This window comes from Mytilus trossulus, chromosome 7 (genome assembly GCF_036588685.1).
Source record: "Mytilus trossulus isolate FHL-02 chromosome 7, PNRI_Mtr1.1.1.hap1, whole genome shotgun sequence".
NCBI classification, from domain to species: Eukaryota; Metazoa; Mollusca; class Bivalvia; order Mytilida; family Mytilidae; genus Mytilus; species Mytilus trossulus.
In genome coordinates, this window is record NC_086379.1 from 28,500,869 (window position 1) to 28,517,741 (window position 16,873).

Genomic DNA, 16,873 nt, shown 5'->3' on the forward strand with positions numbered 1-16,873 from the left:
CAAAGAACTAAATTCTTATATTTTAATTTATATTCAATATGATATGATCACTCTTCTGTAGACAATATTAAAACATTTGTAGCACCATGAATTACAAAGTAAGATCCACATTGATTGGACCAGAGAAATAACATTGTCATGACAACATTTCATAATATATCTAATCACAGTCTTGCTTTTATCGTTTAAATATAAATATCATTCTTTGGTTTAGATAAAAATGATGATTCTATTAAATAAAAGTTATTTTATTTCAATATAATTTTAATACAATGTAATATTTAATAAATAAATGCTTTTTTTTTGGCAAGAATATAAGAAAAATATAAAGAATTAATCACTTTAAAAAAATGTTCTTAGAGAGTTATAATGATTAAGATTAAATACATGAATATAGAAATGTTTTAACTATAAACATTCAATTGATTATGAAAATACCACATGTTCTGTTGAGAAATCGAGTATTGTATTCAATAATAAATATTTCTTGGTTTTGTTCAGAAGATACATTAAGCAGTTTATATCAGTTCATATGGCACTAACACAGGTTCCACAGAAAAATAAATAAGATGAATCTCCAAGTTTCACTGCCATCACATCATTTTTCACAGTAGCTGATTTTCTCCTCGTTTGATTCAAAAATAATTTTAAAAAGTAACCTACAGTGTACAAAGACAAACCTAGAGAAGTAACTACATAAATTAGAGTCTTTAAAAGCTTAAAAGATCAACTATAAAATGTCAAACAAACAACAAACAGCTCAACTAACAACATAGATAATAACAGCACTAAAATTGCAACGAATATTGACCTAATTGAAATCTTCCTTCAACTGCAAGGAGGCCCCTCTGTCTTTATGACTTACAGTCTAAGATAATTTTTTTCCAATAAAATGTACTACTTTCATTTCGTTTTGCCTTAAATATCATCACAGAATTTTTGCATTTCAAATAAGTTCTATAAAAGACCATTCATTAGAAATACACTGTAGCAGAAAAATACACACTTTGCTTTTGACCTTGGAGAGGTTTGATTAATTGTTGGTTGCTTGCTTTATGTCCAGTGACAAATATTTAATGCATGTTCAAGACATTGGAGAGGGTTCTCCCTTGCAGTGTTAAGAAGTTGAGTATCACAAGGATTTAAAAAAATCAGGCATCAATTTAAATGTCAAAACTTTGCTTAAAATAAAGAGCTAAAATTAAAAGCTAGCGAAAATAATTGCTATCAAAATGTAACTTTTAATCAAGATGCCACACTGACAGTGGTTATCGAAAGGTGCAAAGTAAGCTAGACAGAAATTATAAATTAATTCAGTGACAGAGATCAAGAACAAATCCAAACTCTTCAGAATGAAATCTATCATTTCTATCTTCAGAATGAAATCTATCATTTCTATCAGTAAAGCAGTTAACCAAATAAACCATCAGCACCTGAAATAAAAAAATAAGATATAAGTATCAAGTGTATGTTATATTTCATTTTTTTTTTAAAAACAAACTTTAATTTTTTTTTTAGAAACAAAACTTATAGATACTAGGGGGCTTGGATATGGATGTTCAATAGATTCTCCATGATTAATTCATGTCTCTTCAAAGGATTATAAAAAATAAATTAGTTTTCTTCAAAATATTTACCCCACCCACCTGTCCCATTTTCCATTTCTTTTACCATTTTTTTTTTATGCCCTCTGGAGCACCTGAGATCACACTTGTTTTTAGATTGGGTTGCTAATAATGTCACTCAGTTTTTAGTTTTCTATGTTGTGTTTTGTGTGCTGTTATTCTTCTATTTGTCATATATGGCATTGTCAGTCAGTTTTTCAACTCATGAGTTTAAATATCCCTTTGGTATATATGCTTCTTTTTTTTCTGATACTTTTTTGTATCATATCAACTATATAAACTTTATAACCAATTATCTCACCATCTAGCAATTAATTCAGTTATTTTCTTTTCAAGATTTGTTGAAAAATAAGTTGTACTGGTATATATAAGGATGGATATAAAAGATCAGTAGAAAAAGTGTTTTGATTGGTTTTAATTTTGTTTTTTTTCAGTGACCCCTAAATCTTTGATAATTGATACTCTACAGATCCTCTATGAAATAAAAAAATTCTAAATAATAATATATATACTAAATATCAAAAACTATCAATGCAGTTAGATCATAGAAACATATGTCAATGCATTCAAGCTTAAAACTTCTATAGTAATTCCTTTCTGCAAAAATGTTTCTAGGGTTTACAATCATGCTATAAATTCAATGCTTCAAACACATGAATTGAATGAAAACTGATGGTTTACATTTGGTTCTTGGTTATTGATACATCTTCAAACATCAAACTGCTTAGCAATGAAATACAGATAACAAAGACATCATCAAACTGCTTAACAATGAACTACAGATATCAAGGGCACCATCAAACTGCTTAGCAATGAACTACAGATAACAAGGGCACCATCAAACTGCTTAACAATGAACTACAGATAACAAGGGCACCATCAAACTGCTTAGCAATGAACTACAGATAACAAGTGCACCATCAAACTGCTTAGCAATGAACTACAGATAACAAGGGCAGCTTTCTATGGACGGGGTCTCATTGGGGGGTTCAGATCCAGGATCCCGCTTACTGTTTTGTCAGATTCCTGTATCCCACTTACGGTACACTATGTACATAAGCAATTCTTTTGTCATTTCCTGTGTCCCGCTAGACATCAAATCCCGTTTTCACGACACAATAATTTGACTTTCATGTGTCATGCTTACAAAAAAATATGCAATACCGCGTCACGCTTAGACCCCAATGAGACCCATTATGTAGTATCCCCTTATAAAACCTACATTATGGTGACCTTGATATTAAAAAAATAAAACAGAAACTGAACTTATCATGAACACTTCATAAAAGTTACTAGTGATAGGCAATTTATCTATAACAATAAGAGGCTGTAGTATGATTGCCAACGAGACAACAATAGACCAAATGACAGAGAAATTAACTATAAGTCACCGTACAGGCTTCAATAATGAGCAAAAAGTCCAAACCGTATAGTCAGCTTTAAAAGGTCCAAAAAATGAAAAATGTAAAATAATTTGAATGAGACAGCTAACAGCCTTATTCAAGTACAAAATAATGATCACAAGATTGGTACTAGAAACTTCTTCATGGTGAAAGAGTTATAAATGGAAAAACTTCACACCCAAATTCAGTTTGTGGAAAAGAAAAGGGGTAAAATAACAGCAGAAATATATGTCATGTAAATAATTCACTCTCTATTTACTTTAGTAATAAATCAGCAGAGAAGTGGTTATAACAAACATAGTCTAATAGATTGCACACACATGCATTTATTACCATGTATGACTAAAATGAGGATCTTTACCTGAAAATGAAGTAATATTTTAAAAGTCTTCTATGCTTCTCCCATTTATATTTATACATTTATTTCCCTAATTTCATATTGATGACAAGAAAAAAACAATCTTGCTCCTTGACATTGACTGATACGTGCAAGACCTTCATATGAAGGACAAATTTTAAATATATTATTTAACGAAAAATGTTGAAATTATACAAATGCCTCTCATGATAGAGTGCTTGAAGTGCTAAACTATCTTAATCGACAATGTTTCAATCTTATTCAAAAACAAACTTTCCTGTCTGCAATTTGGTAAATCTGTTATACACAGATACTTTAGACTTGTAAGCAGACTTTCACAAAACCACTAAGGCAGTTAGTGGCTATTAAGAACCTGTTTAGTTAACCTGGTATCTAGTATTGATTTTTTCATGTATAACTTTTCATTAACTGAATATACTTACTTCGAAACTTTAAAGAATTTTTTAGGTTTGTGAAACCAATGTACTTCAAAAAATTTGGATTTTGATTTGCGTTTTTCTTCTGACGATGACGAAGGTTCACCTTCAGATCCTGAGGATAATGGTCTTGGACTTTTTCCTGAGTAGCCTGAATCTGCCTCACTATCCTTTCTGCCTTGAATTTGTTCTGAGGCTTGCAAGGACAAACCAAGGTCAAATGATAGCATACTTTGTTGACAAAGAGCCCCAATGGTCTCTTTTTTCACTTTACCAGGTTTTTGTCCGATATGAAGTTTAACTTCTGTTGAATGTTTTGAGCTTGATGCTTGAGATGTTGAAGGTGAACCCTCATGATGATGGAAAATTTTCTGAGATGTACTTTTATTCCAAGGTTGAATGGTCACAAGCACTTCTTGTTTCTCCATTGGACTTTTGACCCCCTGATCTGCAGCAGAATCACAAGTTGTAGTAGTTGCTGCCCTTTCCCTGTAAGATTGCTGGAGATCAGTGGGGTCCTCTTCCTGTACAGTCAGAAGAGGCATGGAGGAATAATTTATTGAAGAACTAACAGAAGTTTCCGGATGATAAGTTATTTCTGTGGCACCGGTGATACTAGTCAATGTGGATGTGGATGAAGATGAATCGTATGATACACTTTGAGAAGTTCTATCTTTGGATTTAGAAGTCACTATATGTGATTTATGAGGAGATTCTGAATCAGATAAAGCACGTTCTGGTGTATTCCGAGCACTACCACTGTCAAACGCTTCGGCTAATTTTTTCACTTTTTTAGGAATTCCATTTGTGACATCTTTCAATGGAGATGATTGTGATTTTGTTTGGGGGGTTTGGTCGGCAGGAGAAGATAGTTTTTTCACAATTTGTTGAACAAATTCTGATCTTCCCTGGGGCGAGTCTGAACGATATGAGACATAATGTTTAGGAGTAGAATCCCCTGTGACTAGTATATCTGGCGTACCTTCACGAGATAATCGCTTCACTATTGCCTGGACATAGCCTTCAGCAATATTTTCCTTATCATGACTTTTCTGTCTTTCCATCAAAAATTTCCTTGATTCATCCGTCTTATATTTTTGAAGGATTCTACTCATATAAGCGGAATGACCCTTCCTGTATCGTTTACTTTCTTCCAAAAGTTCATCAGCTGGTTTGATTCTATGTCCTGTATATGAGACAGTTCTGACCTTTGGCCAATTAAAAGTTTTATCAGAAACTGGTGCAGTGTTCCTCGGAGATGTAGGAGTTGTCCTTTGTAATGTTCTATGACACAATTTAGGCGACAATGTAATGGTTTCCCTATGTATTTCCTGATGAGCATCATGGGAAGGCTGATCATCAGAATGTTTTGTTAGTTTAGGTAACAGCGTAATTGTTTCCCTATGTATTTCCTGATGAGAAGCCTCATGTGAAGGTCGATCATCAGAAAGTTTTGTAACTCTGACAGGAATCATCATTCTTTTATACTCTGTTGGTGTGCCCTCAACAAAAACACTATCGCTACCAACAGATATATCACTTTCACGTTTGACTTTAGTTTCATCCCTTCTTTCGTTTGCTGCATGAATCTGAAGCTCTAGTTCAGACAGTTCCATACTATTTTCTTTTTCCAATTTTCCTTTTGATTTAGATCGGGGAATAAGAAGTTCTGGAAATTTGGCTTCTGATTTGTGAACTTTAGGTTCAGATTCAAATCTCCTACTAGAATCGTCACTGTCCTCCTGCCGAGTACTTCTTGGCACATTTAACTCCTGTTGTGAAATATCACGAGGTAGATTGATGTTTGCAGTGGGTAATTTAATTGTCAACGATATTTCCACGCCTTTCTCTCCTTTCATAACTTGTCTATCCCTAGCGTTATCAGGAAGGACACGAATAGCATCTTCCTGTTCTTGATCTATAAACGGAATTTCCAAAGATAATTCTTTATGTAATTGTGCTTTATGTCTTTTTTGCTTTTGTCGCATCGGTAAATAAATACAACTTTTATGTTGGATTTCTATTGGAGATTCGGGGGGTTCAACTGATTGAAAATCTAAAGATTCTTTAAGTTGATCATCTGAAAGCACAGAAAAGTTATAATAAGAAAAAAACAACACATTGCTGATATTTAAAAGAATATATAATTTATTTGTATAGTTGGATTATTTTCATCTTTTGTCATATTGAATATTATAGGGTTATTGCATGAATATTGTGGAATATTGTCCCAAGTAGAATTTTATAATGCATGAGGTTGCGAGTGCAATATATGTTCTACGAGGTTTAACCTAAGATTTTGTCATTGATGACTTCATGAATTTTGAAGATTTATTGCACGCTAACTTTTGGTTACTTTCTGTGGGAAATATTATACATGTATTGCTATGCAATATTAGTATTTAGCGCCTCTTTGTTGTTGGGATATAAAAGTACTCCATGTCATCTCTGTGTTTTCTTTAGATTTATCTGTTTGGTGATTTAAGCCGTTTAAAGTTCATTCATATTTTACACTGTTATAACTTATACCACTGTCCCAGGTTAGGGGGGATCCTGCTAACATGAGTCTTTAATTCAGTGATTGTCGTTTATTGATGTGTTAAACATTTGTTTTTCGTTCTTTTTTTGTACAAAAATTAGGTCATTAGTTTTTCTGATTTTAATTATGTTACAATTATCAATTTGGGGCCTGTTATAGCTTACTATGCTGTATAGGCTTTGCTCATTGTTGAAGGCTCTACAGTGACCTATAGTTGTTAATTTCTGTGTCATTTGGTCTCTTGTGGAGAATTGTCTTATCATACCACATTTTTTTTATAGTGCATTATTTATTATAAATACATCTGTTTCACGTTCAACAAAACTACTAACAAAATCTTAACATATACATGTCATAAGGTTACATTTTCTTTATTTCACCCTGATGTTATCAATGTGTTCTACCTTAGCCCTTTCCTCCATGGATACTTTTTTAGAGAATACTTGATTCGAATAGGATTTTTTCAACAAAAAAAATCATCAGGTTTAAAGTATCAATGCATTGCAAAAATGAATATTTCATCATTGAAATTTCAGTCATAGATTCTCATGAACATCCTTTTTATATTGGATACAAATTTAAATAAGGCTGATCAAGTTTTTTCTTTGGTGAGAGGTTTCAACTGAGGCACTACACAGGCGTCGAAAGGCATCATTATGGAGTATAGGGGGGTGGCGTCAAAAGGCATCATTATGGAGGAAAGGGTTAACAGTTTATAACAATCCATCAGTTACCTGAGTCTGGTGTATCCATTACATCCTCTGATTCTATAGTTGGTTGGGTTGGCTCTTTCCTGCCTTTGGCAAATCTTTTGTAAGGTGGAATACATTCAGCTTCTTGGCCTTCGACCTGAAATTGTTATTTATGTACTTCAAATTTTTTTTTTCAATTTTCAATCATTTGTTTTCCCTTTTAACCCTTAGCTTTGTTTGTTGTATGACTAATTTATTGTTGTTAGCTAAATGTCCAGCGGCAAATATTTCACATACATAATGATATTTCTAATGACACACTGACCTCTGGACACTCTTTATAAATTTGTTTGTCTTTTTTTTTAAATAAGTGTATAAAATGTTGTATTATAAAAAGCTTACATAAAATGCACTACCAAGTTTTTTTAACATTTAAATTTCTTACTTATTTTTAAGTTTGAATATACAACAATGCTGACTTGGTACCACTTAATTGTTAACTACTACATGTACCGGTAGTCTTTTCTTTTTGACAATAACCTGTGTAAAACTTCAATAAAATTTAAATAAGTGTAACAGTATGGTAAAGTCCTACTTTTGTTCATTATAAAATTACCTCATACCCTCTTCATTTCTATTATATCTGAATTACGTTTTCCATTATAAACACATATGTATAAATATTTTTTAATTGTTTAAAATGATCAACTACATACAAGTAATTGAAAAATAAAGAAAACAAACAAAAGCAATATAAGACATTTTTTATACAATGATTATACTTACATGAAGTTAGAGAAAGCTGTTTTCTCCTGGTGTAGCATTAACAGAGATATTGTATATATAACTAAACTGTACAAATTTTTATAATAATTTTTTTTTTTAAATTATCTGAATTATTCAAAAGGACTCTATCAAAACTTTCCTTTGTTCAAAGAATGTAAATAATTGGAATCATAACTGAGTTATTTCCCTTTCAATGTGAAATTTCTTTTCCTTGTATATGTATAACACAATCTAACAATACTTTAAATTGTTTTTATACATTTATAAGTAAATAAAATTAGAATATATATTTATAGGCTATTCTAATATGACGTTCTTCTGTAGATTTGGCTACAAAGCCATGTTCTATTTCGAATAGAACATGGGCTGCACATGATTGAAATTGAAATTGAAATGCTCATTTTAACATGGGTAGGCATAATATTTGTAAACAAATTAATACCTCGCTAACGCATGGTATTAAGATATTAACAAATATAATGCCTACCCATGTTAAAATGAGCATAGAGCATGGCTTGAAAGAATTATTTTAATTTTCATAGCTCTGGTTTATAGGCTTTTTTAAAAGCTCAGGGTTATTGATTTATTTCCTCATGCATATGAACAACATAAATCAAAAGGAGCTTTATACTTACAACTCTGCTTTCCATTCCTCCATATGTATTCCACCTTTTGATTGGTGCACCTTTTCTAGCATGTTGTTTATGCCAGTTGAGTTCCGTCTCACGCCTAGCAATATCTGCTTGTAACAGCAGATTGTTAGCTTCCTGTAGCAACAACTGACGCTTCATTGACACTATTTCTTTGTTTCTTTCAAGTTGACTCAAACGAAGGTTTGTTAACTAAAAGAAAAGGAAAAGACATCTTTAATAGGCTGGAAAATGAAATCTGGATACTAACATTGTATTAAAAGTCAGTGGTGATAAGATAAGTAAAATATTTTTGAATTGTTTTTGCCTGGTGCATCCAAAGTGTTTCTATAATTAAATAATTTTATAAATGTAAAGCAAATTATGTCATATCAGTGGCAGATCCAGAACTTTTCCTAAGGGGGGCAGGGGGGCTCCAGTCCAATCTAATTAAAACCAATCTCCATGCTCCCGTTTTCTGATATGTCACAACATATTAAAAACAGGAGCATGAGAGATCAGTTTTTAATTAGATTGGCTCCAGTCATGCTTCAGTGATTCAACCAAATTTTTTCCACAAAAAAAACCAGTGGCTTTTTTGGGCAATAGAACCATGATCTTCATACCTCGGGAAATATATTTCGATCTATTGCATAGTTACATAACTGTATAATATATTTCTGGACTTCAAGTAATTTAAGCCAAGAACTGTCCAAATGAAAAAAGTGCTATTTCTGGCTGCTTATGTTAATACCAATATCAAATTACAGTACTACAAATTTTAATCAGATATAGATTTTTGTGGTTTGCTTAGGTGTTATTCATTAATGTACCGTAAAGTAATTGACGAGAATATGACTTATTGGTGCTGATTTCATTGATATAATGATTTATTGATTGATTGTTGTTTGTTTAACACTGAAACTGATGATATAATCATAGAGTTGACTTTTATTACAGAATCAATATGGTCAATCTTTATTTTTACAGTAGGAAATTGATAGTACAGCAATACATATATAATCCGATGTAAGAGAACTTTATTATTAGTGTGATTTTTTACATAAATAAGGCCGTTAGTTTTCTCGTTTGAATTGTTTTACATTGTCTTATTGGGGCCTTTTATAGCTGACTATGCGGTATGGGCTTTGCTCATTGTTGAAGGCTGTATGGTGACCTATAGTTGTTAATATCTCTGTCATTTTGGTCTTTTGTGAATAGTTGTCTCATTGGCAATCACACCACATCGACTTTTTTATATTTATTATTAGTGTGAGACAATGTTATAAAAGATTTGGAAGCTACAATTAACAATTTTCAATTCAAAATCCTAATAAAGACTGTAGCGCTTACTTAAATGAGCATTTAAAGCGTAACCCCTAAAATTTTAAGCGTAACTTCTGAAATGCAAAAAATAATCCAAAAAAAATTGCTATCAATAGCCTCAAAAATACAAAAAAAACAAAAAAAACAGAAATAATTGCTATCAATATATTTGAAAATTCTTGGTATTTTGCTATTGATCAGGGACTTTCTATTCTAACGGCAGGCCCATAGTTAGGAATTTCCAAAAGGGGGGTTATTTGGCCTCGAAAAATCAACTTTAACAGTCACAATTCGAACAACATTGACTTTAACAGTCATTATTTGTTTTCAAGGGGGGGTTTGTCCAAACCCCCCTGGCTACGGGTAGGAACGGGACTGGTCACTTATAGCAATGTCTATACAAATTTGCAGACAGAACTGTATCTTTAGTACAGACAGTTCATGCATTGATGAAACAAACAAAAATATTTGCAGTAATATGCACTTGCTTTTTATACTAGTAATGATACTTCTATTCAGCAACTATAGACATTTGCATCATAATATGAGAACTAATTTACATTTTTCATTCAATTAACTTGATTATAGCATCGGTTCATATGGAACATTTGCTATCACAGCATATTCATTTGACTATAGCATGTAAAAATTGTCCATTATGAAATAATTGCTTTATATGTAGAAAAGAACATTTCATGCCAAAACATAGTTACCGTCAACATCTACGAATCAATGGCTTGTTTAATTCAATTTTGATTTCGATATATTTATTAATAATACTATCAGTATTGTTTACATTCCATAATCAAAACTCAATAATTTCTATGCAATGCTGAAATGATTATTGAAGGTTCTTTTGATTTAATTACAACTTTTCACCCTGTTTTGTGTACAGTCATTTGAAGTTAAGAGAAAAATCAATGATAATGTTATGCATAACATATTTTTTATCAGGAAATAAAACTCTATTATGAGATGTTATCTTTGAAAAGTGAATTATCTATAAAAATAATGTGATTACTCTGTAGAAGTGCTAGTAAAATTCTCCTGTAACTGTCAAATAAAGGAACTTTCAGAAGCTGCAAATGAACTCACATACTAATGGGGGGGGGGGGGGGGGGGTCTCATTGGGGGGTTCAGATCCCAGATCCCGCTTACTGTTTTTTCAGATTACCGTATCCTGCTTACACTATGTACATAAGCAATTCTATTTTTTTTGTCATTTCCTGGGTCCCGTTAGACTTCATTTCCTGTTTTCACGACACAATAATTTGACTTTCACATGTCACAATTACCAAAAATCTGCAATCCCCCGTCATGCTTAGACCCCAATGAGACCCACTACATTGTATCAGTATATTTAAAATATAAATTATAAATATAAATGAGAAGATTGCCAATGAGACAACCAACTAAGATTCATAAAAGAATGAAGATGTAAACATCTATAAGCCATTCCTTCTTTCAACAAAGAGCAAAATCCAAAAATGTAGAATGCTATAAAAGGCCTGATATTTCAAAATTTGAATACGATTAAATGAAAAAATAACCAACTGCCTGATTTAAACTAAAAACAACCAAAGAAAACCAAACAAGAAATGTGTGGTGAACTATTGTTTTAGTTGTAAATATTGAAAATTTCAAGGTATCAACAATTAAATAAGGTCCGACTGATTTCAAAATTGCTCTCACAAGAAGCATTCATTGAGAAGGGGGGGGGGGGGGGGGGGGAGTTTGAAGTAACTCTATTCAGCAATAATTGTGAAGGGAGAGGAGGAAGACAAAAATATTTGTTGGATTGGCGGTCACAGACCAACAGTGTTTTTTCCCACCACACCTACAAAAGCAATACCAACCTGAACCTGTAACTGCATGGCTTGGCTGTACAACTTTTCAAAAGTATAAAGTGCTGATGATTTCTGTGTTAATTCCTCTGTACATAGATAATTAAGATTTAATAAAGTGTAAAAAATAACTTTCAGAATGATAGAATACAGTGCTTTACTCTGAAACATTCAAACATAAATTAAATCCAGTGCATGATCTCAAGATAAGAGCCTAATAAAAAGAATATTTTGTTGTAAATGTCACTTTAAAATTATATGCCTTACCAGCCTTAATATGGAGATAATTTTCGTGTTTCCTAAATTTTGTTTTCAATTTGTTGTGCCTTACTTCGCTGAAATGAAATCAGCAAACCAACAATGAGCAATTTTAATGCTCTTTCAAAAGCACTTCTTCCATATACTTTCATCAGTGTAAATACCGGTTTTCTGAGACCAAAGTATGTTAATTGCACTACATGTAATAGGAGATTTTCTCAAATTCATTAAAATATTTTTATTTTGAGAAAACAAAAATACACCAAACCTGTTTGTGAAGCTTTATACAACATCAATCTCATTTTTTCTAAAAGTTCTACCAAACGTGTTGTGACCTTTTCTTCTCCTTCTATACTCTGCCATTTACACATCTGAAAACAAAATTACATTGAAAAATTAAGAAATATACTTTTTGTTTTCTGTTGTTTGTTTTTTTTTTTTGTTTTTTTTTTATGTCGGCCTTAAGTCAATTTAGCAGATACTTATTTCATAATTCTTTTTATTTTCAGCTTAAAATTCCAATTAAAACTGCATCAACCAAAAATAGCCATATGTCTTAAGTATATTTTTTCAAAGAGAGCTTTATTATGTTAAATGAATGCTGTATGTTTAATAATTAAAGTGAGGAGGCAAATAAACACCTACTAAATCAATTGTTTTCATTGAAAATACAGTGTACTGGTATATGCTTTTTTCAACAAAATGTTTTTTCCATTTTATAGCTGACTATGTGGTATGGGCTTTGCTCATTGTTAAAGGCCGTACGGTGACCTATAGTTGTTAATGTTTGTGTTATTTTGGTCTTTTTGTGGATAGTTGTCTCATTGGCAATCATATCACATCTTCTTTTTTATATTGTCATTATCTTTTTTAGTATAAAGGACAAAGGTCTAACATAATAACCTGTATTTGGAAAGAGAGTTGTCGTATTGGCACTCATACCACATCTTCTAATATCTCTTTATGATTTCAATGGGATTGCCTTTAGAGTTTTAGTTTGACCTTTGTAAAATTTTGCACCTAATTTGATTTTAACTTACGGCAGCACTTTCCATTTTTTGAGCCAAGTTGTCACCAAAACTCTGGAGCTCATGGATTTTAGATTCAAGCTCTGCAAGTTTGCTACTCATTTCTTGTGTTAATTTTGGCACCTGGGCAGTGGTTCCACCTGCAAGAATTTCTTTCTTATATTGGTCTGTAGGAAGACACACATGCAAAGAAACTATTATTAAATTAGTAGTGTTATAAAAGATAGGTGCTCAAATAAACAAAAAATATCTATGATTAGACAAGATTAATAAAGAATATATGCATGTGTGAAAATTGTGCAAAGTAAAATTTTTGTAAGTTGTGTTAGTAATATTAATAATAAGAAGAATAAATATGAAAAGCAAATAAAAAAATATATTTCTATCATCAATAATAAATCTAGTCCACATTCACTTGCTGCAATAAATAAAAGAAATTGTTGACACAGAGATGTGCCTGGCCTGTACCTAGTTTTGATAGTACAATGCAAGTGTTGAAATTAAAGTAGCACTACATTAACATGCAAACTATGCATAACCTTCAGAGTCTATGAACCATGAATAAGGGTGTAGGGTCAAATAATTCCTTTGAAATAAGATACCCTAGTGGTAAAACAGTCAACTGTATATCAAATATCAGATTGGCCAAATCACAAACATGTTAACTATGCAAAAGTCCCAATGTTAATGGACCATGACTGAGGAAACAATGGCCCTATAACCTCCACGGAAATAAAATGTGTTAATACTTATACAACTGCATACCAAACATTACAAACATTCCCTTTGGTGTAGACCATATCACAAACTTAACATTTAAAATGTAAGCAAATTAGTATCACAGTCAGTGTTGGATCCAGAACTGTTTGTAAGGGGGGCCAGCTAAGTGACCTAAGGGGGGCCCACTCCAGTCATGCATCAGTGATGTCCTGTATAATCAATCATTTTTTTCCACCTAGGGCCCCAATGGATCCACCTATGAAAGTCAATATACCATGTATATGACCAAAATGCAGGGTAAAATAATCTCTGCAGAAATGAGATGTGCTAACCCTATTACAACTGCATATAATATAATATTGACCTATTATTAGTTGTAATCACATACTAACAAATGGTAGACCCCATCGTAGGAAAAGGTATGCCTAAGTCTTGTCTCTGTAACTGTGCACTAAGTCTAAAAATGCTCCATCTTTTTCATTGACATTTATAGGCTAGTTTTCAGGTGTTAAATGTGTCAGCGTCACAGAATGACTAACCTATTTCTTTGGAATGTTGAACTCTAGCACTATTAACTTTTTCATTGAGATCTTGGACTTCTTCTTGCAGAGCTTCATATTCTAGTTCTTTGGCATGGAGTTCTTCTACTAATGATACATTGGCTGCCTCCAAACTTTAAATAATAAATTTTATTCTTATATTAAAACATAATCACTGAACAAATGGAAGTTTTTAACTACCTTGACTTGCTAAACATCCCTTGCACGGTCAGTTATAATAACTGAAACTTTTTCTAAGTCTATATGGCTGTGTCCAAACTTTAAATAATCAATTTCATTCTTATATCAAAACATAATCAGTGAACAAATGGAAGTTTTTAACGACCTTGACTTGCTATACATCCCTTACACGGTCAGTTATAATTACTGAAACTTTCTCTAAGTCTATATGGCTGTGTCCAAACTTTAAATAATCAATTTCATTCTTATATCAAAACATAATCAGTGAACAAATGGAAGTTTTTAACGACCTTGACTTGCTATACATCCCTTACACGGTCAGCTATAATTACTGAAACTTTCTCTTAGTCTATATGGCTGCTTCCAAACTTTAAATAGTATATGTTATTCTTACATTAATACATTATCACTGAAACATTCACTAGAATTTTGGATGCTTGTTTTTTTTTATTGAATAATATGAAGGTTTGAAAACATTTATTAATGATTGATGCTCCAATCTGAGCACACTTGAGTATATAGCAGAGGTAAGTTTTATAATGGTGAAGGAAGCCAAGTAAACACAAAAAGAGAAAATGACCTTATCATTATCTTTTTTGGTATAAAGGACAAAGGTCTAACATAATAACCTTTAAAAATGGGGTCATCCAAGAAGTGTGTAATTGTTTTATGAATTGAGTACTGTGTAAGTATTGTATTTCAGAGATACATTTAGCTTAATTTAAAACTCAGGCTAAGGAATATTACATTTCACAAACTGAGAGAAATATAATATTATCTCAAATTTTGTGAATGATATTTGTGAATAATTTAATTTTGGATGCAACACGTCTTCTGATTGGCTGACTTTATTTTGTTATGAGCCCATAGACATAATTTAGTCAAATGACTGTGACGTCATCAACGTTTTTTCATGGTTTTCTACCGTTTGAAATGGAATTTAGAATTAAATTATAAGAAATGACAGTAAAATTTTTTCTGTCTATTCGAAATAACATAAAAAATTTGGTGCACACTGTAAAATAACCCGCTACGTGCGTTATTCAGTGTGCACCAAATTTTTTATGTTATTTCGAATAGACAGAAAAAATGTAACAGTCATTCCTTAATTATTTCTTTGTTCTCACACACAAATATCTTTAATTTTTCATAAATTCCACAAAGGAGTAAAATTGATGTTAAGGAGAAATTGTTACCTTTTAATATTGTTTTCTGTCATACTCTCCATAGTAATGGACGTATTATCATCAAAACTTGCATCTGATGACCTAGCACCAGGCGAGGTCTCCTCTGGGGAATCTATACAAGGCTGTAAGGTCAAAGGTGGTGGTTTCTGACCTTTGACCTTCTTAGGTTCATTCCATGACAGTTCATCATCACTATCCTTCTGTCCAGAATAGTCTGCTTGCTGTAAATAATCTGCATGTCGAAGCTGTGATTCATAATATGTTGCCATAGAGACTGAAGAAATACCTTTACGCATTTCCCATTCATGTAATTTTCTAGCAAAGTCAGTAGTCACTTTGTATTCTGCAAGGGGAGCTAAAATTGGGCTTTTGACCTTGGCATCCATGTCAGGTTGACTCAAACGACCTTTCATTTTTTCTATTCTAGCCTCCCTTTCCAAAGCTCTTAATCGCTCTTTTTCAATTTTCATTTTTTCTTTTTCTAATTTTTGTTGTTCTATTTCCACACGTCTCATTTCTCTTCCTCTCATTTTGCCAAGTTTTTCTCTGTCTTTCTCAACTTTGGTCTTCCTGGATTTTTGGCGATCTTCTTTTTTTATCAGTCTTCCTCCACTATCTTTACGATCAAGTGTTGGACTGGTACCATCCTTCCGATATTTCCGCCTTTCCCATTCTTCCATTTTTCGGGAAAAACTATCCGTCAACTTTTTTTGCATGTCATCTACGTTGATTGATTGTAATGAGATCTCAAGTGGAGTTGAGGTCCCATCAGGCGACACATCACGTGACACAGGGAGATCAGTTTCCGATTTTTCTTCCAGAAACAATTTCTTGGATGAGGTGGCTACAATATAAAGATATCATGATTTGAAATACTGCATGGCATGGTTATAGAAATTACTTTTACTTTTATGAAATTATAAATTAAGAAGTTCCGTCTGTTGTCTGCTCTTTGTTCAGGTTGTTGTCTCTTTGACATATCCCCCATTTCCATTCTCAATTTTATAATCTTTGACATATCCCCCATTTCCATTCTCAATTTTATAATCCTTGACACATTCCCCATTTCCATTCTCAATTTTTTAATCTTTGACATATCCCCCATTTCCATTCTCAATTTTATAATCTTAGACATATCCCTCATTTCCATTCTCAATTTTATAATATTTGGCATATCCCCCATTGCCATTCTCAAATTTATAATATTTGACATACCCCCCATTTCCATTCTCAATTTTATAATCAATCAAGATTACCCAGTACTGTTTGATTATTATACTTCACAAAGTATCATACAACAT

The 16,873-nt window shown here is 32.2% G+C and overlaps 1 protein-coding gene across 11 annotated transcripts in view; it reads right to left on the reverse strand.

The window, feature by feature from the left end:
• Window positions 1-8: 8 nt before the first annotated feature.
• The window catches only part of LOC134724881 (uncharacterized), a 98,884-nt gene continuing 82,019 nt past the window's right edge, over window positions 9-16,873 (reverse strand). For 9 of the 11 annotated variants that reach the window (XM_063588193.1, XM_063588194.1, XM_063588191.1 and 6 more), the window contains 9 exons: window positions 15,582-16,416; window positions 14,185-14,318; window positions 12,938-13,092; window positions 12,166-12,268; window positions 11,652-11,728; window positions 8,476-8,682; window positions 7,097-7,211; window positions 3,830-5,903; window positions 9-1,433 (listed from right to left, as the gene is read on the reverse strand). In XM_063588193.1, the coding sequence (XP_063444263.1) occupies window positions 1,427-1,433; window positions 3,830-5,903; window positions 7,097-7,211; window positions 8,476-8,682; window positions 11,652-11,728; window positions 12,166-12,268; window positions 12,938-13,092; window positions 14,185-14,318; window positions 15,582-16,416 (3,707 nt within the window). In that variant the 3' untranslated portion in view covers window positions 9-1,426. Of the gene's footprint in view, window positions 1,434-3,361; window positions 3,390-3,829; window positions 5,904-7,096; window positions 7,212-8,475; window positions 8,683-11,651; window positions 11,729-12,165; window positions 12,269-12,937; window positions 13,093-14,184; window positions 14,319-15,581; window positions 16,417-16,873 lie in introns of all 11 variants that reach the window. The other 2 variants (XM_063588200.1, XM_063588201.1) reach the window with 2 other exon arrangements.